The following is a 25,850-nucleotide window of genomic DNA, read 5'->3' on the forward strand; positions in this document are numbered from 1 at the left end:
TTAACAGCCTTCCCATGTTGTTTGTATTTGGTCCAGAGTTTAGACACAGCTGACTGTGAACAACCAACATCTTTTGCAACATTGCGTGATGATTTACTCTCTTTTAAGAGTTTGATAATCCTCTCCTTTGTTTCAATTGACATCTCTCGTGTTGGAGCCATGATTCATGTCAGTCCACTTGGTGCAACAGCTCTCCAAGGTGTGTTCACTCCTTTTTAGATGCAGACTAACGAGCACATCTGATATGATGCAGGTGTTAGTTTTGGGGATGAAAATTTACAGGGTGATTCCATAATTTTTTCCTCAGAATTGAGTGATTCCATATTTTTTCCCTCTGCTTGGTCTAAAAAAGTAACCATTACTGACTGCCACAATCTTTTTTTCTTGATTTCTTATAGTGTTTCTTAAAGCCAGAAAGTTGCCATTTGAAATGACTTTAGTTTTGTGTCATGTCTGTGATCTGCTTTTTTTCTACAAAATTAAACAACTGAATGAACATCCTCCGAGGCCGGTGATTCCATAATTTTTGCCAGGGGTTGTAGGATGCAGCAGTTTTCTAGTTTGGCAGATAGTTCTGGAGGAAATCACGGAAGAAATTAACAAACTGAAAATATGGTTTGACCGAAACAAACTGTCATTAAACAAATAAAACAGGGATGAAATGGAGGTGTAAGAGTCACTAGGTGTTCACAGGAAACATTTATTTATTTCTGTATGTATGTATGTATTTATTTATGTATGTTCATTGTTAGTTGCTTTTATATTTTATTTTCTGTTGTGTTTCTATTCAGGTTCTTTTTGTCTCTTTCTCTGAAATTGTATATAATAATCATTAGATTATTAATATATAAACAAAAATAAATTTAAGAAATATTACAATTTGAAAACAAATGCACCCAAACGTGAAGACAGCTGGAACTGCTTCATGCTAACTTTTAACATTGAAAATGCCATAGACATGCTAACGCGTTAGCGTCGCTCCCGTTTTTAAGTTATAAAGTACATCTATCAACTGTTTCAGAAGACTATAACAGGTCGGTTTAACATAGAAAAGGTAAATCATACTCACAGAAGTATGCTCTTTAGGGTTTTAGCGGGGGAAAATTAAGCGAAAGAAAGAAAGAATAAACGAAACAATAGGTCGAAGCATTGCTTCAGTCTGCGAACCACTGCTTCGATTGGTTCAAAATCCATTCCTTTATCTTCATTGATCCATGTTTCTGATATAGCAATTATGTTAAATATTTTTTTAAATTGACTTAAATATTCTTTAATGTTGTTAAAGTTTGCATACAGACTTCTGCTGTTGAAATGGACTATTGATAATTTGTTATCCGTTTTAATGATCCGATTAAACTGTTCATCTGTATAATAGCAACAACTGTCATTGATATTTGAGAAGAAATTATTGTCTGGGTCTATGTCGTGCTCCAAGTCCAGTACATTGTGGTCTGTGTATTTAAATGTTCTCAGTTCTAGTTTTCCATGATCAGCAATCCTGTGAGTTATATCCTTCTTGTCTCCAGATGTAGATGATGTAGTAGATGAATAGGTTCCTCTGGTCTGTGTCATGGTGTTGTGATGTGTTTGTGTCCTCATACCTTATTGAATGTGTTTGTCCAGTTCCTCGATGTTCTTGATTACCATAACCTTCGCTTGTTCTGGTGTTCCGTTCAGTTTGATGAATGTTTTGCAGTTGGATGTCCATGTCTGTTGAATTTTTCCCTGCTTTTTTAAGAGACGAGCTTTCCTGGCGATGTCTGCGTTTCTTTTGGTCAGATGTTCATTGATGAATACGTTTGTTCCTTTGAGTTTCCGTCCCTGTTTTAACAGTGCCATTTTATGTTTTCTGTTGACAAACCTCATTATAACAGCTCGCTTGTCTCCATCCTCTCTCCTGGGCAGGGGGTGGCACGCTTCAATGTTATTACAGTCCATTCGAATACCTTTAGATTGCAGGAAGTCAGCCACTTGTTGTTCCACTGAGCTGGCCTCCTGCTCACTGGCCTCCCCTCCGCTGTCTTCTGACACTGCCCGTGCATAGGATCGAGGTTTAATATGAATTCCTGTAATAATAACGTCGTTCATCCTTGTGTACTGTTCCAACTCCGCAACACGGTTCTCCAGGTGCACCAGACGCCGGTCTTTCTTGGCATTCTGGATCCGGAGAGCCTTCACTTCTTCCACCAGCTCCATAATGGATTTCTGCTGCATTTTAACAACAGAGATTTCCTCAGACAAAAAGTCCAGGGACTTCTTGATATCGTCTCCCTCCTCCGCCGTCAGTGCCTTCTTCGGACCCATGGTCAGATAAATCCGCTCTGGCACCTCGGTAAAGCCACGCCGGTGGAACTGCGCTGGCACCTCGGGCTTCAGGTGGAGCCGCGCCGGTGGAACTGCACTGACGCCTCGGGCTTCAGGTAAAGCCGCACCGGTGGTACTGCGCTGGTGCCTTGGGCTTCAGGTAAAGCCGGGCCGGTGGTACTGCGCTGGCGCCTCGGGCTTCAGGTAAAGCCGCGCCGGTGGAACTGCGCTGACGCCTCGGGCTTCAGGTGGAGCCGCGCCGGTGGTACTGCGCTGGCGCCTCGGGCTTCAGGTAAAGCCGCGCCGGTGGTACTGCACTGGTGCCTCGGATTTCAGGTAAAGCCGCGCCGGTGGAACTGCACTGACGCCTCGGGCTTCAGGTGGAGCCGCGCCTGTGGAACTGCACTGACGCCTCGGGCTTCAGGTAAAGCCGCGCCGGTGGTACTGCGCTGGTGCCTCGGGCTTCAGGTAAAGCCGCGCCGGTGGTACTGCGCTGGCGCCTCGGGCTTCAGGTAAAGCCGCGCCGGTGGAACTGTGCTGACGCCTCGGGCTTCAGGTGGAGCCGCGCCGGTGGTACTGCGCTGGCGCCTCGGGCTTCAGGTAAAGCCGCGCCGGTGGTACTGCGCTGGTGCCTCGGACTTCAGGTAAAGCCGCGCCGGTGGAACTGCACTGACGCCTCGGGCTTCAGGTGGAGCCGCGCCTGTGGAACTGCACTGACGCCTCGGGCTTCAGGTAAAGCCGCGCCGGTGGTACTGCGCTGGTGCCTCGGACTTCAGGTGGAGCCGAGGTGTCAGCGCACATCCACCGGCGCTGAAGCCAAGAGTAACAAGGCTGTTTGTTTTAAAAATGTAAGGAATAGAAAGCACAGATACTTGTGTGAAAATGTAATGAGTAGAAGTCAGAAGTAGGCAGAAAAATAAGTAATGGAGTAAAGTATAGATACCTAAAAAGTGTACTTAAGTACAGTAACGAAGTATTTGTACTTCGTTACTTGACACCTCTGTTAAAAACAGACTTTTTTTTTAAAGAAAGGGTCATTGTGATCAACTGCAAACTTTTCTCAAGCTTTTTTCATGTAAACCTTAAGTTTGAATATGTTTAGCCTGTCATGGCTATGCCATGGCTAGAAACCCCAACGCAGAGAACAACACAGGTAAAGTTCCAAGTCTTTATTCACAGTACTGGTGATGGTAAGTAAACTGCAAATGATCACACAATGACCACAGAAGCACAGAGTCTTTGAGCCCACCTGCAAGCAAGTAATCCAGATAAACAGGCAATAGCTCAGGTTACACAACAAAGAGAGCCCGCATGTCAAAGGTGTCTATTTGGGCACGAGTAGAGTGGCAATCCAAAACACTGAAGCAGAGTTAAAACACAGTTGCCAAACATACAGTGTCAGATGACGGCAGGCAAAACTCAGGAAGCATGAGAACAAACTGACTGGAAACAGGATGTCAAACACAAAAAGAATAATGCAAGAAGACTAGCATGGGAGCTAGATGTTCTGCTGCTGTGACAGGCTGTGGGCTCTGTAGAACTACTCCACAGATGGTGATGTGAAACATCTTTAAAACAACTATTTAGAGGTTGGTAAGAAATGGCCGTTTTTTTGTTTGTTGCTTTCAATGAGGAGCTGCTCCTCACCACACCCAGCTTTCCCTTTTGAAAGGAGAAATTTTAAAGGAGTGTGCATTTGCCCCCAAAAAATACTAGATGGGTGCAGATTGCAAAAAAAAAAAAAAGTCTATGGCATACTCTATGTCAAAGACATTTAAAATGGGCTGAAAATAATTAAGTAGTTTAAGGCAATGAGTTTCCATGCAATTTTCCCTTAATGCCAACTAATTCAGGATACAAGTGCACTAATATACTGCTGCAGGTGACTGGCAATATGTGCAGGCAAGAAGAGTGTGCATGCCTGGTGAACCCATTTCTGGGTGTTGCTCTCTTTAAATACAAATATACATAATGATGTATTTTAGACCTGGTATTTAAATCTACTACATGCAAATAAAGTTCTATGTTAACATAACTTGACCCAGATTAGCACCACCATGTGTAAAAACTTGAGATGTTTAAGGCAAATTAAACTAATTCAGGATAAGAGTCCACTAAAACACCACTGCAGGTGACTGTTGATTTAATGCAGGCAAACTGGTTGCATGCTTTGTAAACCTGCTTTTGTAAGGGGTGTCTGAGTGTTGTAGTCTAAATACAGAACCACAGCTGTGAAAATTTGGCCTGGTTTTGGTGATCTAAAGCACAAACACTTCCTTGTGACAGATGATATGAACACAATCTTTGTGCGTGACCATAGCTTATTTTTAGACCATCACCCCCTGCATTAGCATAAGCAGTATCATGGTCTAGAGACCATGGATGTGTGTATAAAATGACATCTGCATTGTGCCACTCTGGTAGCAGATAGAGCTCAATATTTTTGTTAACATTTTTTTTTCTGTTTTCCAGTTAATTTTTTTTTAAAGAAAAAAATAATCTTTTTGTACATTTTCCAAATTCTACTGTGCCTAGACATTTTGCACAATACTGTCTGTTTTGAATATACAGTAACTGTTGCTTGTGTATTACTTTAAATCACATGATGAAAAAACCAAGAGGTGTCAGAATTGACCATATTTTTTTTCTTTTTTATTATCACAATCTTATTGTACACAAAAAAATGAGAGAGGACACACAGAAAGCATTCAAAAAAATGTATGAGAAAGTCCAAATTCAAAGCATCTCAAAATGACAGAAATAAAGAAGTAAAACAGAACTTCAGTACGTTCTGATAATCTGAACCTGTTTTTGATATGTTTTTCAGAAAAGATCTTTATTCCCTTTCCAAAAATCCTTCACAGATTTAACATAATGTAACCTTTCACTGGAAAACAAACTGAACCACAGTAAATTCAGAGCACTGGCCTATAAGCAAGAAACAACCATAAACACCAATAAATAGAAACGCTTTATTTCAGAGCGCAAAAATAATATAACTGAATGATAACTGCTGTGATTATTTCTCTTATCGCTGCATATTGCATTTGTGAAATGCAGATAATTGGATAATCATAACCACAGTACAAAAAGAAAAAAAGTATGCGACACAGATAATCAGGGATGTTGGAGGAAATCTCTTCTTGTCACTCTTCACCGCTCCGTCCCTGTGACCGTGCCTCTCGTCCTCTTCAAAAGTCTGTTGTGATCCTGTCTTTCCAAGTCCAAACAGGTCACCGCAGCTTATGCTTTGCCAAAGTCTATGGTGCACCGGCAGTAACACAGAGACCCGGAGAGCACTACGGCACAAATGAGACTGCAGAGCGCGTTGTCCTCCATGTGTTATCTCCATGGTGCACATGCGTCAACCTGGAGCGGGGCTGCGTTCTGGCAGGGGAGGCCAGGAGCACAGGGACCAGTTGGATAGACGAGGATGGAGTGCACTGAGGGGGTGGGTGCGGGTTGGATAATGGGACACGCTGCTTCAATAGCAGAGCGGGTCCAGGGACTAATTGGATCTGGTAATGGCTGGTCAATGTGACTGAAGGGCTCGTTAGAACCAGTACAGCTCCTTGCCTTTCTTGTGTTGCTGGAGGCCTGCGAGAAAAGGACAAGGAAACAATGAGGACAGCGACGGCACAGAACAGAACACGGGTTGTCATGGAGCCTACTTGTGCCAAACATCCTATTTTAGAGGTGGAAACAAGAGCTTCTTTGGTGATTAGGATGTGCTGTGTGGGTCTGTGTGTGGACATTCATTATCGCACACACCTGTGTGTCTTTGTGTTATGTTTGAATGCATGTGTACATATATTTATACACCCATGCATATATTTACTCATGTATGTATATATATATATATGTGTACACACACACACACACACACACAAGACTTTTTAAAACAAAGATAAGCCTCGGAGCATCTCTAGTTAGCAGCTTTGACAACATCATGGAATCTTGTTTCTAAAAAAAAATAAATAAAAAGTTCAAAGGGAAATATACGGATACAATGGTAGAGCTCTAACCAGGTTGACAAAATGTAAAACTCAAAGCAACAGGATGCAACCAATTTTTGTGTTTGTTCAACTTAAAAACATTAGTTAGATGTTATCTACTAATATAAGCAGCAGGTTGATCATTGTTTGGTTGTTGTTCGGTGGGGTTTGGCAGTGTCCCACAGCAGCTGAAACTCAAGGTTCTTGAAATGGAGCAATACTTCCACCAAGAGTTCTAGTATTTACAGGTTGAGTAAATACAAAAATGTCCATGGAGCTGGGTTCACTGTAAAACCATGATGAATTAATTTCATTCACAAATTTGTTGAAATTGAATGCATAAAAATTTTAAGTCACTCCAATTCTTCAGTGATGAAGAACATCATCTCTTAGTTGATTCCTGAACAGAATGCTGTGGACATCCACAGTCAACCTAGAGATGACTGTGCAAGAGTTTGTTTAACAATGGAATGCCGGCGCACACCAACCAACACGCGGTCCTTGACAGATCCTTGGCCTGGGCCGATGGCTGGGAAATCCCAGACGATCGGGGTCTGAGGACCTGCTGTAGCCTTCATAAACCTCTCACTGCTGTTGGGCTACAAGCCATCACCTCTTCCACCTGATCCGTTGTTCAGGACTTCGTGTTTCACCAGAGCCCTGTTAGCCGTCTCATGTTAAGGGTTCCTGTCGGGCATTTATGGATACCATAGTGGCCATGGGGCACACAAGGTCCCCAACGTGCTTCACCGCAACAGGCAATCACCTACTTGAGCCATTATCCAGGTGTCACAACGCAGACAAGGGGTTGGATTTCAACACCCAGAAAATTTTATGGGACACCGATTTTAATTCAACTGACATGTCACAGATGTTAAAAAACAAACAAAATGGGGCGGGGGTATTAACTCATTTTGTGGCTACAGTAGCTGTTTAACTCCTATACAGCTGCACTGTTGACAACTATTGCCCACCCCACCCAAATAAAATAAAATAAATCCCAGAAAAGAAGTGTATTAATTGTCAAAGCTTTCACTCAAAAAAGTGAATGTGGTTGGTTGTGCATTTTATAAGAGCTATTTGTTTTCACTTAAAACATATCTTTGTTATATTTACTCAAATAGTTTTTTGAGTGCACCTAGTTAGATCAACTTAATATTTTTGCTTTCAGTGAACCTGTAATAATTTTGTGAAATCTTTTTACAAAATAAACTTAAATAATGTCAATGATTCAAACTTTTTTTGAGCGTCAGAGACTTGATTGTGAATTCAGCTATGCACACACACACTCATCTTCAACTGCTTATCCAAGATCAGGTCGTAGGGTGGGCACACCCTGGAAAAAGTAAGGAGGGCACACCCTGGATAGGACGCCAGTCTGTCATAGGGCCACATAGACAAACACATTCACACCTGCCTATGGACAATTTAAAGTTTCCAATCCACCTAACCTGCATCACTTTGGATGTGGGAGGAAGCCGGAGCAAACACAGGGAGAACATGCAAACTCCACACACAAAGACCATAGGTGGGAATCGATCCCATGACCTTCTTGCTGTGAAGCAACAGTGCTAACCACTAAGACACCATGCTACTCTGAATTAGACTAAATGTATTTAAATAGCACCAAATCACAACTTTAGTCACCATAAGGCACTTCAGAAATGTAAAGTCGAACCTTACCGCCTCCCCGAGCATGCACATTGGCAACGGTGGCAAGGAAACACAAACAATGTTGCAAATTTTTTAATATGAGGGTTGCTAAAAAAAAAAAAAAAAAAATTAAAAAAAATAAATAAGAGAATGTGTTCTTTGATCTGTTTTTTACAATTATTTATCATTGAATGATCAAAGGCAACTGATTTTTTGTTTTGTTTTTATTTTGAAAATGAACTCTGTATCAACATTTGTTATTTTATTGAATTAAAAAAGAAACCCCACAGTTGTGTAAAGAGGTGCAATGTGCTCAAAGACTGAACAGTTTTTCAGTTTAGTGTCTTGCTCAATGGCACTTCAACTGTCTTCTACAATCAGGGATTGAACCCACAATTGTGGTGCAAATCAACACATACTGCTTTCTGGAGAAAAACTCCAAGTTGTGGGATCGCTTCCGTTTTCCATCTTTCAGTCTTTCTGTGTGTAGTTTGTATGATTTCCCAGGGTTTTTGTGGGTTCCCTCCATGTGCTCCGGTGTCGCAGACCGAACGGTTCCCCCTAAAAATCAGTCCGCCTTTTGCATCGTTGCATGCATCATTTCGGAGCTTTGCTGCTCATCTAAGACGGAGTCTCTTCACCCAAAGTAATCAAATGGATTAATGGGATTATTAACCATCAGATGACAAAGTAAAACCTCTAAAATCATTCTAAAGTCAGTTTTAGGCAGAAACGTAGCCGTTTTAAGCAGAAAAGAGGCGAAACTCTATGACGCTTTGAAATGACAGACACGTAGTGAACGCATCAGCTAGCAGCTTGTGTAGCTGCGGCGCTCTGATCGCTTCTTCTGCCTTTTATGATGAAATAATGCTGAATTTATGTGGAAATGATTGTTGTACAAAAGCTTCAGATATCTGTCACTGAGATAGACGATGACCGGAGTGCAGTTTGAAGCAGAAACAAGGTTTTAATACGTGAACCGTAGCGAATGACGCAAGTGGACTGATTTTTAGGGGGGACTGTTGAGTCTGCGACACCGTGTTCTTCCCACTTCCAAAGACATGCTGGTTAGATGAAATGGAAACTTTAAATTGACCGTAACTGTGTGAGAGAGTGAATGTGTTTGTTTGTCTGTATGTGGCCCTGCATTAGACTGGCGTCCTGTCCAAGGTTAAGCCCGCCTCCCGCCCTAGGACTGCTGGGATAGACTCCAGACCCCCCATGACCCTTAACTGGAGTAAGTAGTTATAGAAACTTAATGACTGACAGGTGTGTAAAACTTTTCACATTCAGTTCTTCCAAAACGCTTTAGTTTTTTTTTTTTGTTTGTTTTGTTTTAAGTATTGTAATGCTCACACTCACTTTAAAAGCAATTTATAAGCCAGAAATGGGTGATTGGGTACCTGAATCCATGTTGAGGGCCAGGGACTGGCTGACGTCTCCTGGTGGGAGCAGACTGGGCCAAGAGGGAGACGGCTCCAGCTTGCTCACTTCATAGTGGCTTGGCAATGTTGGCAGGTGAGGTGGCCGCACCGTGGGCATGAGCAAGGGCCCATAGTGAGGCTCTAGGGCCGTGGGTGAATACAGTTCATGGAGAGGCCTCGGGGGGCCGTAGGCTTGAGCTTGGGTGTAGCCCCAGGTCTCTGGTGGGTGAGAGTGGGAGTGTGGATGGGCATGTGGGTGAGGATGAGCGTGTGGGTGCGGCAGACCCGGGTGAAGCCCAGAGGAGTATGGGTCCATGGAATAAGAGGGTGCTCCCGTGTCACAGTGGGAGCGGTTTTGGGGAGAGGTGTAGTTACTGTCCCAGAAAGACGGAGGGAAGCTTCGTCGACTGCCAGGCGAAGGGGTATCTGCAGGAGGGAGGGAGGGAGGGACGGACAGAGAGAGAGAGAGAGGGAGGAGGCATGACCAAACCAAGTCACAAACCGTTGCACAACTGTGCAGTGAATCGCTTGATTTATTGAGACAAATGGAAAAGCTGGAGCTGCGCAACAGGAACGAGCCGTGTTAAAACGTAGATGTCACTCACATGACGGCTACACCCTCTGGCCCAGATATCTTCCCCATTGGATCATACTGTCACACGGTGCTAGCCCCAACAAGACACAGAAATAAACACTGCCAACATTCTGCGAGACAGAGCGAACGGGAGAAAACCAGGGAGAAAGAGTGAGAGAGAAAGGTAGAACAGCAGGCATCCCTGTGTCCTAGGGTTCTATATAAGGCTGACGCGCTGACCTGGACGGAGCCCAAAGCCCACTTCGCCTTAAATCACGGCCGTGGTGACATCTCTCACTCTCATGTCAGCCCAGTGCCTCTAAAAGTCTCACCCCACACTCGTGCACACACTTGGACATGAAACTTTGGCCGTGTGCTGCCCCTCTCTTCTGTCTCCTGCACCCCCACCTGTTTTCTCTGCACCCCCCGCCCCCCCCACCCCTTCTTGCCCTTCACAGAATGTCAGCGAGCCATTATATTTATTTTAGCAGCATAGTTTTATATTTAGATTTTCCTCTGAAAAAAGACTCCACGCATGCAGTCTGACAGCTAGTGTTTCCTTCTGCCTTTATGTCACAGCGCAGGCAACCCGGGCTGGCAGGCACGCGAGCGACTGGGCGGCCATTGTGGGGCGAGAGCTGGAGCGAGAATCAGAATGGCAGCCGGCGAGACGTTTGAAGGGGATATGCCGGCGAGGCTGTGCGCTTACGGCCATGTATAAACATAGCATCTGTTGTGAGGCAGGAAGTACGTATTCATGTCGAAATGACGAGGTTTGGCAGCCCCCGGGAAGAGACAGTCAGGCGGACCAAGAGTGTCTGCGGAACCCTAAACATACGCATGAGGACCATCCAGTCCATTCAGACTCTCTAGAAGACTGGAAAAAACACTTTTTGTGCAATCACCAAACAAAAAGGAAAAACTAGAGTGCTCAGAGAGCACAAACCTCCAACACTTCACACTTATCTCTGGAACTAAATGTTGGCAGGATTACACAAAATCTACTTAAACAATTTCGTTGGAACTTGTGGAAAGGCGTGGGTATAGGCCAAGGACAAAACCATTAACTTCTTAGATCCATTGAAGGAGTTGGATACAGGATTTTTTTTTTTTTTTCATTTTAGTCCACTGTACGTTTTTTAGCGTTTTCATGACTACATCCGTCTGATTTTTCTCTTAATTGTTTCTTCCTTGGTCCATACCTCACCCCTTTCACCAAGTTTCAAGAAAATCCGTTTAGTAGTTTTCAAGGATTCCTGCTAAGAGACAAACAGCACAAAAAATTACCTCCTTTGACGGAGGTTCATACGCTAAAACCGAAATGGTACTCAGTAAGATGCATACAACCGGAAAGGTGGAACAGTCTTCAACATAACAAAATTATAAAGAAAATTATAAAGAAAATGCTCTAGAGATCCCCCCTCCCCACATATATATGTTTCTGCAGGAAAACCAAAAAAAGTATACATTTTGCATCCATTTCTCTGCATTATATACTTTACAAAGACCTTCACAAAGGTTTATTTTGTCTGTCCGTCTGTCTGTAGGATATCTCAAGAAGACAAATGGATTTCAATGAATTTTGACACAAAGATAGCCCTCAGGTTAAAGAAGAATATATTCGAGATTAAGCCTGATAGGGATCCAGAATCACTTTTAATTTAGATTTTAATAATGTCTATCATTGATTTCCAAGTTATTTGCACACTGGAGAAGCGTCCAGCCACCTGTACTTCAGCTATCCTAAAGGGAAGTGGCTATTCGCACGGCCGCCGTGTCCATAACTCTCATTTGGCTATTCGGACAGCAAGACTCTGGTGGTAAAACTTGGAACTACTTGTATAAACAAACATACTGCATTAAATGAGAGTTACGGACACGGCCGCCGTTTGAATAGGGTCGGCCTTTTGCCACCAGAGTCTTGCTGTGCAACTACTGAAATGAGAGTTATGGACACGGCCAAATTAAAAAAAAAAAAAAATCATCAAAATCGAAAAATATTAAAAGAGTTCAGACATCTTGAATGCAGTATGTTTGTTTATACTAGTAGTTCCACGTTTTGCCACCAGAGTCTTGCCGTGCGAATAGCCACGGCCATCTTAAAGAGGAACTCCAGGATTACTCAACCTGGACCCTGTTTTTTTCTTTTTTTTTTTCTTTTTTTTTAGGTGTTCTTGGGTTACACTTTTCACTCTGGACAAAATAATTTAAATAAGTCCAGTTTTGTTTTAGAACGCTGCTGGCTATACAGCTACACAATGTAAGTCCATGGGGCAAACTAAAAACCCCAAAGTCAACCGCATTTATTTTATTTTTTATTTTTTTGCCACTGAACAGGTGAAAATGTCATTAGAAGTGTCCGACAGCATGGATGGGATCTCCACAGAGGTAAATGTGTGTGTTTACCTGAGTAAACGTAAAGAAACTTTTTAAAATGACCAATTATACGGTTAGCTTCAGCTACAGTTAGCTAATGACATTTTCGCCATTCCGTGTTGAAAAGAAGTAGTTTATGTTGAGGTTTGTATCTTGCCCCATTCACCCTATTGAGGTTTCAAATCTCACAAAATCTCAGAGAGGTGGCTACACAGCGAGATGCCAACAACATTAAGAACTGCTAATAAGACACCCAGATAACGCTGCAGTTTCACCGCTGTACACAGACAATGGTATCAACATCACAAAGTAAACCTCTTTGTATATTGTGCCTAAATTTCTCATGAATATATTACGTAGGTTTTATATGTTATTGTGTTTGTTTTATGTAAGCATGTGAGAATCATTAGAATGAGAATTGCCTTGAGCCGCAAATTGTTTCCTTTTCTTGTCATTGTTGGGGAAAGTGAAGTTTGCTCTCTTAACGTCCTGCTTATTGTCCTTTACAATGCTGTTTCTTCCAGAGTGATATATATAAGATACCTGAAATTTGGTTTGTGTTTATGAAGTTTCAGTTAAAGGTAGCAGAGACAGAATATTTGTTGTAGCAAGTGTTCAGGGGTCTCATGCATGCAGTCTCAAATGTTATGAAAGGCATAAAAATTTACATTTTGGTAGTTTAATGTTCATTTGCAATTGTTGTCATGTGGTTTGTCCATGTTGTTTTGACTGCAATGCCTCTTTGGTGCACAAGGGATTATGGGATATCTCAATTGGGCAAATAGCATTACGTTGTGTAGCTATAGCCTGTGACCATGTTAGCATTCTAAATCAATATGGGGTTTAAGTTTTAATTTTTTTTTTTTTTTTGTGCAGAGTGAAAACTTTAAGACAAAAACACGTAAAAAGAAGGTCCAATGAAAAATTTTGTTGTTCCCCTTTAATGACAGCAGATAAACAGAGGACTGATGAGCTTTGGCAGAAATTTATGCTGAGTGCTCTCTGAATTTATGAGGATTTGACGTACAGCACATATTGAAAATAACCCTCTCTCACAATGAATTATATGAAAAAAAAAATAATTTACATATTTTTCTGGATCCACTTGAGTAAATTCTGCAGCTATTCATCATCTTTCTGCCAAATTTTATGTAAACTGTTTTGGAATAATCTGTAATCTGTCATGATTGTCATTATATCTGACACGCAGCAAGAGCATCATTGGTGACTCCAGTTATTCCAAACGTGACCAAGAATTTTGTTCCATTTTCACCCAAACAACAACTAAAATGTAAGCACACATACAACTGTGTTCACAAAAGAGTCACAAAACTCTTTTTGTTTTTTTGGACAGCCAACAGCCCATGCCCTTTATGACCTCTGACTCTTGTGCCCTGACCTCATCAGGGACACCAATTCCCACAAGCACCTTCTGGGTTCTGTTACCTGAACGCATCACATGTCTGACACACTGCAGCCTCAGACGGTGTGACCTCAAACACGAGCACCTGTGCTCACGTAAACTGCAGAGTGGCAGAAGCTCCAATTGTCCACAGGCCAACATGAAACTTTATGCCATACAGATCACACATAGATGGCAAAAATTTAGAGTGACACATCTTAGGTTTAATAGCACGACTATAAGACTCTTATTGATTTGACAGGAGTGCTATTTTTTTCTTTCCAAATGTGCACAGTTAAGAATCTCCATCAGACAGAGTTCCATACAGGCATCAATCAGGCATAAAAGGTTGTGCAAAATTACATTATCTATATAATATATTAAAGGAGGAGGGGTAGAGATGAATTGTCATTGGTTTTTGGTTTAATGGGCAAAATCGATTAAGTCCATGGAAAATAGGCTTATTTTTGCATCAACTGTGTAATATTTCCAAATGCTCTTGTGCCACTTTTCAACAACCAGTGCAAGAAAAAAATATAAACCATAAGATTTTTTTTTTAGACATAAATAAATAATTTACATAGCAATTAATTCTGCATTTTTATTTTTGAACAGTGTGCAGATCGCTTTATTCGTTTGTCACTTTATTTTATCAGCTTTCACCCCATTGGTCACTCTTTTCGTTCTTCTCTATGTTTTAAGATGCGTAAAATCGATCTGGATTGAATCTAATCTTGATTAAAAACATCAGATTTTCCGATGTGTCGAATCATGTGTGTACAACCCCTGGCAAAAATTATGGAATCACCGGCCTCGGAGGATGTTCATTCAGTTTAATTTTGTAGAAAAAAAGCAGATCACAGACATGACACAAAACTAAAGTTATTTCAAATGGCAACTTTCTGGCTTTAAGAAACACTATAAGAAATCAAGAAAAAAATATTATGGCAGTCAGTAACGGTTACTTTTTTAGACCAAGCAGCGGAAAAAAATATGGAATCACTCAATTCTGAGGAAAAAATTATGGAATCACCCTGTAAATTTTCATCCTCAAAACTAACACCTGCATCAAATCAGATCTGCTCGTTGACATTGACCCTATGCCATGACATTGACCCTACGTGTCTTCTTGCAAGGAATGTTTTTGCAGTTTTTGCTCTATGACAAGATGCTTTATCATCTTGAAAAATGATTTCATCATCCCCAAACATCCTTTCAATTGTCCAAAATATCAACGTAAACTTGTGCATTTATTGATGATGTAATGACAGCCATCTCCCCAGTGCCTTTACCTGACATGCAGCCCCATATCATCAATGACTGTGGAAATTTACATGTTCTCTTCAGGCAGTCATCTTTGTAAATCTCATTGGAACGGCACCAAACAAAAGTTCCAGCATCATCACCTTGCCCAATGCAGATTCGAGATTCATCACTGAATATGACTTTCATCCAGTCATCCACAGTCCACAATTGCTTTTCCTTAGCCCATTGTAACCTTGTTTTTTTTTCTGTTTAGGTGTTAATGATGGCTTTCGTTAGCTTTTCTGTATGTAAATCCCATTTCCATTAGGCGGTTTCTTACAGTTCGGTCACAGACGTTGACTCCAGTTTCCTCCCATTCGTTCCTCATTTGTTTTGTTGTGCATTTTTCGATTTTTGAGACATATTGCTTTAAGTTTTCTGTCTTGACGCTTTGATGTCTTCCTTGGTCTACCAGTATGTTTGCCTTTAACAACCTTCTCATGTTTGTATTTGGTCCAGAGTTTAGACACAGCTGACTGTGAACAACCAACATCTTTTGCAGCATTGCATGATGATTTACCCTCTTAAGAGTTTGATAATCCTCTCCTTTGTTTCAATTGACATATCTCGTGTTGGAGCCATGATTCATGTCAGTCCACTTGGTGCAACAGCTCTCCAAGGTGTGTTCACTCCTTTTTAGATGCAGACTAACGAGCAGATCTGATATGATGCAGGTGTTAGTTTTGGGGATTAAAATTTACAGGGTGATTCCATAATTTTTCCTCAGAATTGAGTGATTCCATATTTTTTTTCCTCTGCTTGGTCTAAAAAAGTAACCATTACTGACTGCCACAATCTTTTTTCTTGATTTCTTATAGTGTTTCTTAAAGCCAGAAAGTTGCCATTTGAAATGACTTTAGTTTTGTGTCATGTCTGTGATCTGCTTTTTTCTACAAAATTAAACAACTGAATGAACATCCTCCGAGGCCGGTGATTCCATAATTTTTGCCAGGGGTTGTAGATTGGCACGTTAACCCCTCACGCGTTCATCATACCTGTGCCCGGATGGTCTGGCGCACGCCGTTTGCCCTCTCCATCCATGTAAGAGCTGAGCGCCCTGGAGAAGTGTTCGTCCACCACGCTGCTGATGTCTCCTTGATAGTAGGTGAAGAGGACGCAGCGCGAATTCAGGTACTCTGCTTCGGGGGCCTCCTGCTTCTCCTTGGGGCCCTCCTCTGGCCGCGAAGCCGCGGGCGTGTAGGAGGATGAGGAGGACGAAGAGGAGGAAGAGGAAGAAGTTGATCCTCCGGTACCCGGGCCCCCAGACATCCCTTCGGGACCCCTGGGAGTGTCCATAAAATCCCGGCAGTGAGTCGGAGCGCTGCTCAAGCTGGCGGGTGCCTGTCAGGGAGGAGTTAAAGGAAGGACAGGGCGAAACAGGTGTTGCAGAAGACAGAGTTGGAGACGTTTTGACATAATGTCTTTGTGTGTTAGAGTTGGCATGTGTGAGCGTGTCCGTGTGCGTTAAGTATGAAGCAGAGCATTTGGTTTTAAGACAAATGCAGCATATTTAACTCTCATAAAAAATCCTGCAAATTAAAAAAAAGACAAAGTCGACAAATGCGCGTTGAAATTGCTTTTACGCATAGGCGTAAACGTGCGTAAAGACTTTGGCGTTGACCTCAACGACCCTTCTCCCCATTAAAAGTAGAAATACGAAGACATATGAGAAGAACATGAGCGAATTTTCTTATTTCCTACCTGTAAACTATTGATAAAAGCAGGAGCAGTCTGTGCGTACGGTGCGTAATGTCCATAGGCTGGGTACATAACATCCAAACAGCTCATGGTAAATGAGCGGCGGCTTCACTCTTCTGCGGGCTTTGCTGAGAGGAAGAGCCAAAACATTCCGTTTATGTAGCAGAGAATGGAACTCGGTGGTCACCGATCAGAGGTGAAAAGCCCGTGCCAGACTCGGCATGGTCACTGCAGAAAGAGCGCACCTCTCCGCTCACTCTGTGTGCGCCACAACAGCTGCGATTGCAGATTATGGAGCGGATCGTGGAGCAAGCATGTCCTGTACATCTCCTGTCAACCCCTCCCACCTTTAGCAGCACCCCTCCATACCCCGCATCTCCAGCACTCCCACCACCTCCCCCACCAAAACGACTATTTCCATTCACTTTTATGAATGTGACTATAGAGAGCCTGCACTGACTGTATACTTTTCAAGAATAAAGCCATTTTAACTCGTTTTTTATTATTATTTAAGAATTGTTTGAATCAAAATGCTCTGCTCAAAGTTTATTCACTTGTGCTTTATTATGTTTCAACACCAGAGGGCGCGAATCAACTCTTTCGAAGCAGTTAGTGATGTAATGAGCCCCATTTGTGGACATGTTCCAAAATATTGTTGTTTCAAAGGTTTGAAATGCCCTGAACAGTGTTTCAGGTTTACCGTCAGTCACTAATTTGCAGGACCTATAAAAGGTTTTGTTATCCTCCCCAGTCAAATGTTCTATCCATTCCTTAATTCTGGTTTAAGTTTTCCATTCTGTTGTAAAACTTGTCCCATATTTGACTGTGTGAGCATCATGTTTATCCCCATCGCTGGAAGCTAATGCTGCGTTCAGAACCCTTGTAAGCTTGGAAATACCCAACAGCCCTATTTCTGGAAAAAGTGCGTTCATGTTCATGAGATTACCTCGGAGGCAAATATGGATCAGCTATCACAGCAGCATTAGCATAACATTATCTTTTGGGCTACATTCAATCGTCAGACACATTTTTGCTGATGTGTGGTGCTATAAAAGTAACTAATTGTATATAGAATGTTAATGTATTGCATATAACAGTAATGTCTTGTTACAATTTCATTTCAAAGATGCAATTTCAACATTGTTAACTTTGTTATCTAACCAGTCGCAAATGCGGCCACCATGGCTGTGATGTCAGCTCAGATTCCTCGGGCTTCTCAATTTCTTCACAAGTTTCCAAGTGGAAATTCTGTCCCGACTGAGCATTCAAGGAATTTTTCTCCAAGCTAGTGGTCGTAATCTCCGACCTTCCGATGGTTTTGAACGGAGCATTCATTTGTTACCTTGCACTCACGGAAGGTGTTTGAAATCTTAAATTGTTAGCTTAACACGTACGTAACGTGAACACTATCTTAAATTGTGAGCTTCCCTTGTAAAATAATGCTCACGTAAGGCAGTCACTAACAATTTAAGAATAAACTTAGCATAACGTGTTAACAAATGCTCATATAAGGTGCTATCTTAAGTTGTTAGCGTAACTTGTTAGCTGACACTCATTTATGGTGGTCGATATCTTAACTTGTGAGCTTGTTAAGTGATGCTCACTTAAGGCAGTCGCCATTAAGTTGTTAGCATAATTTGTTAACTAATGCTCACGTCAAGTGATCTCTTTCTTGAGTTGTTAGCGTAACTTATTTGGTGATGCTCATTTATGGTGACGTCTTAACTGAAGGCAGTTGCTGACTTCTTAGCTGATTCTCATGTAACGTAGCCACTATCATAAGCTGTTATCTTAACTTGTTATCATAGTCACTATCTTAATTTAAGAACTTTATCTGATGTTCACGTGAAGGCAGATATTAACTTGTTATCTTGTGCTTATCAAGCTACATGTAAGTATCACAGCTATTCCTAATTTCCTGTAATCCATACAGCCTCTGCCAACCAAACAAAATTGCTTTTTTTATTTTTCTTGTGTATCAAAGTTGACCTCTGTCTAATGATGCCATCCTTATTATGTGCTCTTTTAATCTGGTGAGTTTCAAGATGGAAGAATACACTGTCATTGAGTTACTGCTTAAAAAATGATGGGATGGACTAACATACTCACTCATCAGGGGCAGATCCAGAGGAGGGGAGACATGGGGGCACCCTCCCCCTTCCATCAACCAAAAAAAAAACAAACAAAAAAAACACCCCACCAAATGTTGTTTGAGAACCTTCTATTTTTTAAAAAGGTTTTAATAGAATAGAAGAATTTTTAAATGTATCTAGCTGAATCACTTGTTAAAACAAGTGATTCAGCTAGATACATTTGTGCCAGACCATGATTCAGCAAGGTGTAGCCACAGACATTTCAAATGTTCTCTGTTACTTGTCATAATGTCATAGCATCACATTTAAGACTGTACAATACAGTTTCAAATTAATAATAATAATAAAGAAACAGTCCATGCTCCCCCTTTTATAAAATCCTGGATCTGCCCCTGCTCATTACATTTTTATGTGCAAACCCTATGTTGTTACCCGTTCAGGAGAACTTTTCAGAAATTATTCCTCAAAATACACATTTAGAATATCTCCTATAAGCATTGAACCAAAATTTTAACCTTGGTCTGTGACCTTGGCTTTTAACCAATTTTTCTCAAAAGTCAAAGCAGTTTGTTCTTGACTGATCCTCAGTAATTCCACTGAGTTTGGCAAAATAATATCAAAACTCTGAGTTACTTTGTTCACACACAAAAAGACACACAGGACTGAAAACAATACGCACATGTGCGTCACAAAATCCCACAAGCGTGAAACCAAACATGCAAAAGCAGGCAGAAATTGTTTCCCTACCCACATTATATGCAGATCAGCTGAGCGTTAATCATAGTGCAGAAAATAAAAGGTTAACTAGAACATGATCCAGTTACAAAAATAGTTGTGGATGAAATCATTTTCACTTCATAAATATAGCAGCAGGACAATGAGGGCATGCTGCATGCGATTCAGTGACTTTTACTTGAAAAGTGTGGCTTCGGTTGAAGCTGAAAGTATATTTGTGGTCTTAAAACAGCTGTCAGTTTCAAAGTAAACCTCCAAGTTATCTGAAGCATTTAGTGGGTTTCTAGAATTACACGTAGGTGTCAGCTATAGGTCTGCTACACTGGTTATACCAACAGAAGGGAGAAAGGGACTCTGCACAAATCTACCTCAAATTATCACCTATCATCCGTGCAAACCAAATGATGATGTCACACAAACACAAACGCAGCCCGCTATCACAACAAACACGTGCATCAGCATGCAAGAAGAAAAAAAAAAACAAAACAAAAATCCTGCGAGTAACAAGTTGGATGCATTCTCCCAAATGATTTTTCTTGTTTTAAGAGATTAGAGTTGCTTGTTGTTCAGGCATGCCAGTCTATTTGACAGACAGTATAGAATCCCTGGGAGATAAGTGTGGAAAATTTGCAGAATTCCATGGATGAGTGTCAGATGAGTTGGAATGTCTCTGAAGTATGCTAGTGGACGAGTTCCTTGGGAAGTTACATCGTCCCCTCGACTGCATTTGTGACATGACCAACATCTCACTATGCATACACCACACATAGTAGGAATAACTGGTGAAAGCTTATTGGCATACTAATGAAATGAGCACACTCTTAAATAGCGGTGGATAAAAGTGACACGTGGCACGTTCATTCTGGCCTGGACGAGCTCCACGGTGATTGTCTGGGAGTAAAATATGCATGCAAACAAACACAAATAGGCTTAAATTTGCAAAATGCATTTTAAAAACAAAAAGATTAAAGCAAATCTGATTTTTTTGGAGCAATAATCATAAGACGCTACAGATTGCATGATGTGGAATATAGGGCTATGCATCGTAATGCAGGGTAGCACCAGGGGCACGGACAGAGGCAGTGATGCAATGTAATAATGTTCACTGTTACACCAACGTGATCAGCAGTTGCAGCTGACGGAACAGAAAGAAAGCCACTATTAGCTTTGACGGACATGAGTATTTTGCTCCTAATTTCCCCCATGCTCATCATCATATACCGTATGTTTCTGGATGATCACAGGTGTAGATTGGGGGGGTCTTAAATCAAATTAAACAAATGCTGTAACACAAAAATATGCAGTTGTGACACACCTAAAATAAACAAGTAAATAAAATGTTAAAATATACAATATATAGAAAAATAACTGTACATTTTGTGTTTAAAATAAATAAATGACTTCAGAAAATAAGCCACTGCTTTGACATAGAAGCAGTAAATCACATGCAGTAGAAAAATCTGAATTGAGTTATTCAGTGGATTTGAAAGGGCTTGAAACACTAAAGCTGGACAGACACTGTACGATATTTTCAATTGTACTCGGCTCCACCTCAAACTGTACGACAAAACCGCACGGTGTAAAAGTTCAGAGTGCAGCCCGATGCTCTGATACGATCTGCGTTCAAAAACCACACGTCGGACTCGTGTTTCCGGAAGCAAAAGCTTTTTTTTTTTCTTCAAATGGGAGACATCAAATTAAAAAAAAAAAAACAATACAAGACTTTACATGAGTTGAAGAATAAGGGGGAAAAAAGAAACAGAAGCTGCTCTCCCAAAGAGATGATCGCTGTTTATGCTCTCTCCAATTCCACATCGGTGTTTGCACTTTGCACATGCACAGTGCGAGAGGTTGGGGTAAATTGGCTTGTAGACGCTTGTAGCGCTGCTTCATCAGCAGGATACCCTCAGGAGGGCCGACCAGAATATCAAACAGGTTTGATTGTCATCCGACCATACGATTACCGATCGGTAGGTGGTCGTGAGCGGTTAGACGCAGCTTGTTACTCCATGTATACTACACGACGCAGGATGCACGATTAAGCTGAAGCTCTGCATGATCCAAAAAAAAATTCTCGCATGAGTGAAAAAAACGGCTCAAAAAGGGCCCAAACTTGCAGTGTAAGCCCAGCTTTAATGAATCAACTGCTTCAGTTTTGAAGACCTCTAAAGACTAAGTAAAGCAATGAGAAAATCTTTTATGAAATTTTCGAAACACTAAATGAAGCCGTTTCCACAGAAAATGTTGCAAAAGGTTCCAAACACCAAATAAAAAAATAGCAATGACTATTGGACAGCAGTAAGACACCTCCCCCCCCCCCCCCCCCAACTCCACCCCCAGAAAAAAAATCTATCCTGGCTACGGCCCTGCTTTGACACTACACATTTACTCTTTTTAATTACCTTGACATATCCAGTCCTTGTCCTTTTGTGTGTGTGTGTGTGTGTGTGTGTGTGTGTGTGTGTGTGTGTGTGTGTGTGTGTGTGTGTGTGTGTGTGTGTGTGTGTGTGTGCACATGTGAACGTGAGTGCACAGCACTGACACAGGCAACACTTGCCATCAAATGACCAAACTTGGAAGAGGGCAATAGAGACAACAACCACCGGCTTGCAGAAACACGGCAGAGATTTGCCCAGAGCCCCAGCTGGTGTGTTTGTGTTGGTCAGTGACGCCATGCACGCTAAAACCTTTGCATTTACGTGCAAGAGTTGCCTTTTATGCGTGTCCATTTACATTGATGTGTCCATGCTGAAAATAATCAGCGGTTACATCACTCCTTGTGACCCTGCTGCACATTTAGGCCCCGCCTCTTTTTTAGGAAAAAGATCTGAGCAGTCAAACTCTTATTGGCTGATATGTTGCAGGCCAGTGGAGGAAGTAATGGCAACCTGGTTTTATTTAGACCACTATTCTCAATGCAACACCACCATTAATAGTTTATGCTACAAATACACAAGCATATAAAATGTTACTGCACATATGTACATTTGTCACATCATTAAGTCATACCTGTTTTGTTTTGTTTTTGTACCGCACAGACAACTGCACAGGTGTAAAAAGAAATGCAGGTTTAAATTAAATGATAAAAACAAAAGAATAATAATCATGCATACACACATTTTCTCACATGTACAGTATATCAAAGTAAAATTTAATGTTACTGTGTGACTCTAATCACAACACTGCTGTGATGCTTCGAATTCACTGAATTGTTGAGCGAAAGCACACAGAATGTAAAAAAAGGACAGAATTTTCCCCATGCTGGTAACAGGAATAGGATTCCTCAGCAAGAAAAAAAAAAAAATGCAAATAAGTGGGTGACTGAATTGATCCCAGTCGGCTTGTGTAGGCCATAACTCAAAAACAATAAAGTCTATCATCTTGTAACTCGCCACTTTAAAAGAACATAATGAGAGCAAACAGTGTTGCATCTGGTGTTGTTCAGTGCATCACATAGGTTGAAAGACTAACTGTAGTTTGCCTTTGTAATGTCCCATAAATGTGTCTGCAACATACTGGTTAGTAGATGCTGGATTCATTATTGAAAATTATAAACAGCTGTAGCTGGACTTATGTCTCTACAGTGTGGACATGATGTGTGCTTGTTGCTGCATGTCACCCAGCTAACAAGCTAGCAATCACAGGGAGAAACAAGATGCGTCTCACCCAGTTAATGCGCTAGTAACTGTGAAGGAGAAGCATGATGCTTTCCGTCCAGCTAGCATACAAGCAACTGCAGGTAGAAATGTGATTAGCACCACTGAGCTAACACCCTAGCAAGTGCAGGGGGAAACGCATTAAGTTCTGCTCAGCTAATGCGCTAGCAACTGCGAAGGAGAAACACGATGCTTTCTGTCCAGCTAACATGCAAGCAACTGCAGGTAGAAATGTGATTAGCACCACTGAGCTAACATGCTAGCAAGTGCAGGGGGAAACGCATTAAGTTCTGCCCAGCTAATGCGCTAGCAAATGTGAGAAGAAACACATGCTCCACCCAACTAGCACATTAGCTAGGGATGTGGACAAGTAGGTCAGGGCCTCGATTAGGTTAGGTGACCGCATTTCCAGGAGTCGCACAGGGAGTTCCCTGTGATTCGCGCTGCTCTTGGCTGTTGGAGGGATATCCTGATCTATTTTTAAGTAGATGACGTAGAAGAATTACCCAGCTCCCACCTTGTGTTCGAATTTTCGTCACAGACAATCTGAGAGAGAAGTTACCAGATTTCTTATTTTTGCTTCATCAAAGTCACTTAAATTGTACAGGAAGGAAGAATAGGGATTTAAAAAAAAATCAATGTATAGGGAATAAAGAGTAAGTATTTCTCTTCACTTTTGCTGAATTTCAAAAGGATTGGCCATTTCACAAAGATTCTGGTCGATCGCCAAAATCCAGTGACTGCCAGTGTTGAGATGATATACCATTTAAAATGAAGTAGAACGAAGGAGAGGTGGTAATCCATCATTCCTGAAAATTTCATGAAGATATCTCGGATATTAAGGACGTTATGAGAAAAAATATGAAGGAACAAGTCCAACTCGGTCACAAAGGCCCTATTGTTTCATCTACTCATTAAGGCCAGGAAAACAAGCTTGATTCCCAGCACAAAAACACCCATACCTTCCTTAATACTTAAGATAATCACATGATTTTGGTGTCATTTTAAAAGGTGTTTTCACATTCTTTCTGAATTCACGGTCAGATTCTACTGTATATTGGTATGGGATAGAATTTTTATACACATCCCTACATTAGCAACTTTGGGGAGAAACATGATACCGTCTATGTGGGCAAATACAGGATGAAATACACAACAGAATGAGAAAATAAAGCCAGAATTAAAGAATGGATAGAAAGGTAGCTGGGATCGGTGGCAAAACCTTTCGTCTGTACTTCAAATTAGTGATGCAAACTCGAAACACTGCTTTGAGATGTTTCAAAGGGTTTGAAACACACATGTATCAAACTTTGAATCCTTCACAAAAGAAGGGCAACATGAGTTGTGCTAAGGTGATCCTCAATACTTCACTGTTTCAAAAACAAATATTTCCAAACTTTCATCTGATTTGCTCCATCTGGTGCTGAAACATATTAAAACACAAGCGAAGGAACTGGGATCACACTTTTTGAAGTTCAAATTTAAAGGCTACCGTCAGCGCAGGGGACTGTATGTGTATGCACAAGTACATTGCTTGTTTGATAGCGAAGGAAAGAACAAATTTAAACAGCAGTCTTGCGTTTTGGTGTCAGTTTTGAACACATATGAACTTGCATTGTTGTGGAGGTTTACACTCGATCACCTTGGTCTCTATGTAAATGTGTTATTGTAGGAATGCTTAATAGGATTTGAATCAAACTTGGTAGGCTCACTGGGCCTACAGGTGGGAAGAAGTGACTTGATTTTGGTTCGGATTGGTCAACGATTAAGAAGGTCAACGTCAAATTTACAGCACCAAGCTAATATAGAAGATCAAAATGACTGCACCATCCATTTGAGTGAATGTGTGTGTTCAACAGTAACATATGCAAAAGAAATCAAATGAAACAAACACAAAACCATTTTCTAATGATGTTTAATAACAGCTGATCACAAATTAAACAGATTCATCTGAGAGGTGGGGCTGAATTTTTTTTTTTTTTGGTTTGTGTGGGGATGGGGGGCGGGATTTCAGAGAATAAATTTCGGAACAACTGAAATAAGTACAAACGTGATTCTGACTGCGCTCGCCACACATGTGGCTCTTCTCTATAACTCGTTGAGATATAAACCTGAAACCATATATGCTACCTCCTGAAACAACAAGGCCTTTATAAAGGTCTCCGCCTGGCTCTGCCCCAAAGGGGTCGGACCTCAGGATTCCACTGTTGTTTATGTCCAACAAATCTGTGTGCATGTGTGTCTGTGGCCAAGACAGAGACGTACAGCTGCCCCGTTGTCCGCTTCCCCACAAACTCACCTCAGCTGTTCCGAATCATCACTTAGTGTCACTGGACACACACACACACACACACACACACACACACACACACACACACACACACACACACACACACACACACACACACACACACAGGTCCAGCTCATTCATCCTACACAAATGTCGGTGATAAATCCTCTGTGATAGAATGTACAAGTGTGCAGCTATTTTCCTCCTCAAACAGTTCACTCATTGTCCACATACAGACCACCAGGACCTCGGGATTCTACAGGCGTAACTCTACATTAAGTGAAAATCACATCAAATTCTTTGCATTTTGCTAAATTGTTTTGATAAATCCAGATCTGTTCTTGA

The 25,850-nt window shown here is 41.4% G+C and overlaps 1 protein-coding gene across 1 annotated transcript; it reads right to left on the reverse strand.

The window, feature by feature from the left end:
* Positions 1 to 5,192: 5,192 nt before the first annotated feature.
* vgll2b (vestigial-like family member 2b) lies at positions 5,193 to 17,062 on the reverse strand. Its single transcript, XM_034159821.1, has 4 exons — positions 16,735 to 17,062; positions 16,029 to 16,374; positions 9,356 to 9,802; positions 5,193 to 5,901 (listed from the first exon to the last, which is right to left on the reverse strand). The coding sequence occupies exons 1-4, from the start codon at positions 16,819 to 16,821 to the stop codon at positions 5,858 to 5,860; spliced, it is 924 nt and encodes a 307-aa protein (XP_034015712.1). The 5' UTR covers positions 16,822 to 17,062; the 3' UTR covers positions 5,193 to 5,857.
* Positions 17,063 to 25,850: the final 8,788 nt, after the last annotated feature.

The sequence above is a fragment of the Thalassophryne amazonica genome, chromosome 19 (assembly GCF_902500255.1).
Source record: "Thalassophryne amazonica chromosome 19, fThaAma1.1, whole genome shotgun sequence".
NCBI lineage: Eukaryota > Metazoa > Chordata > Actinopteri > Batrachoidiformes > Batrachoididae > Thalassophryne > Thalassophryne amazonica.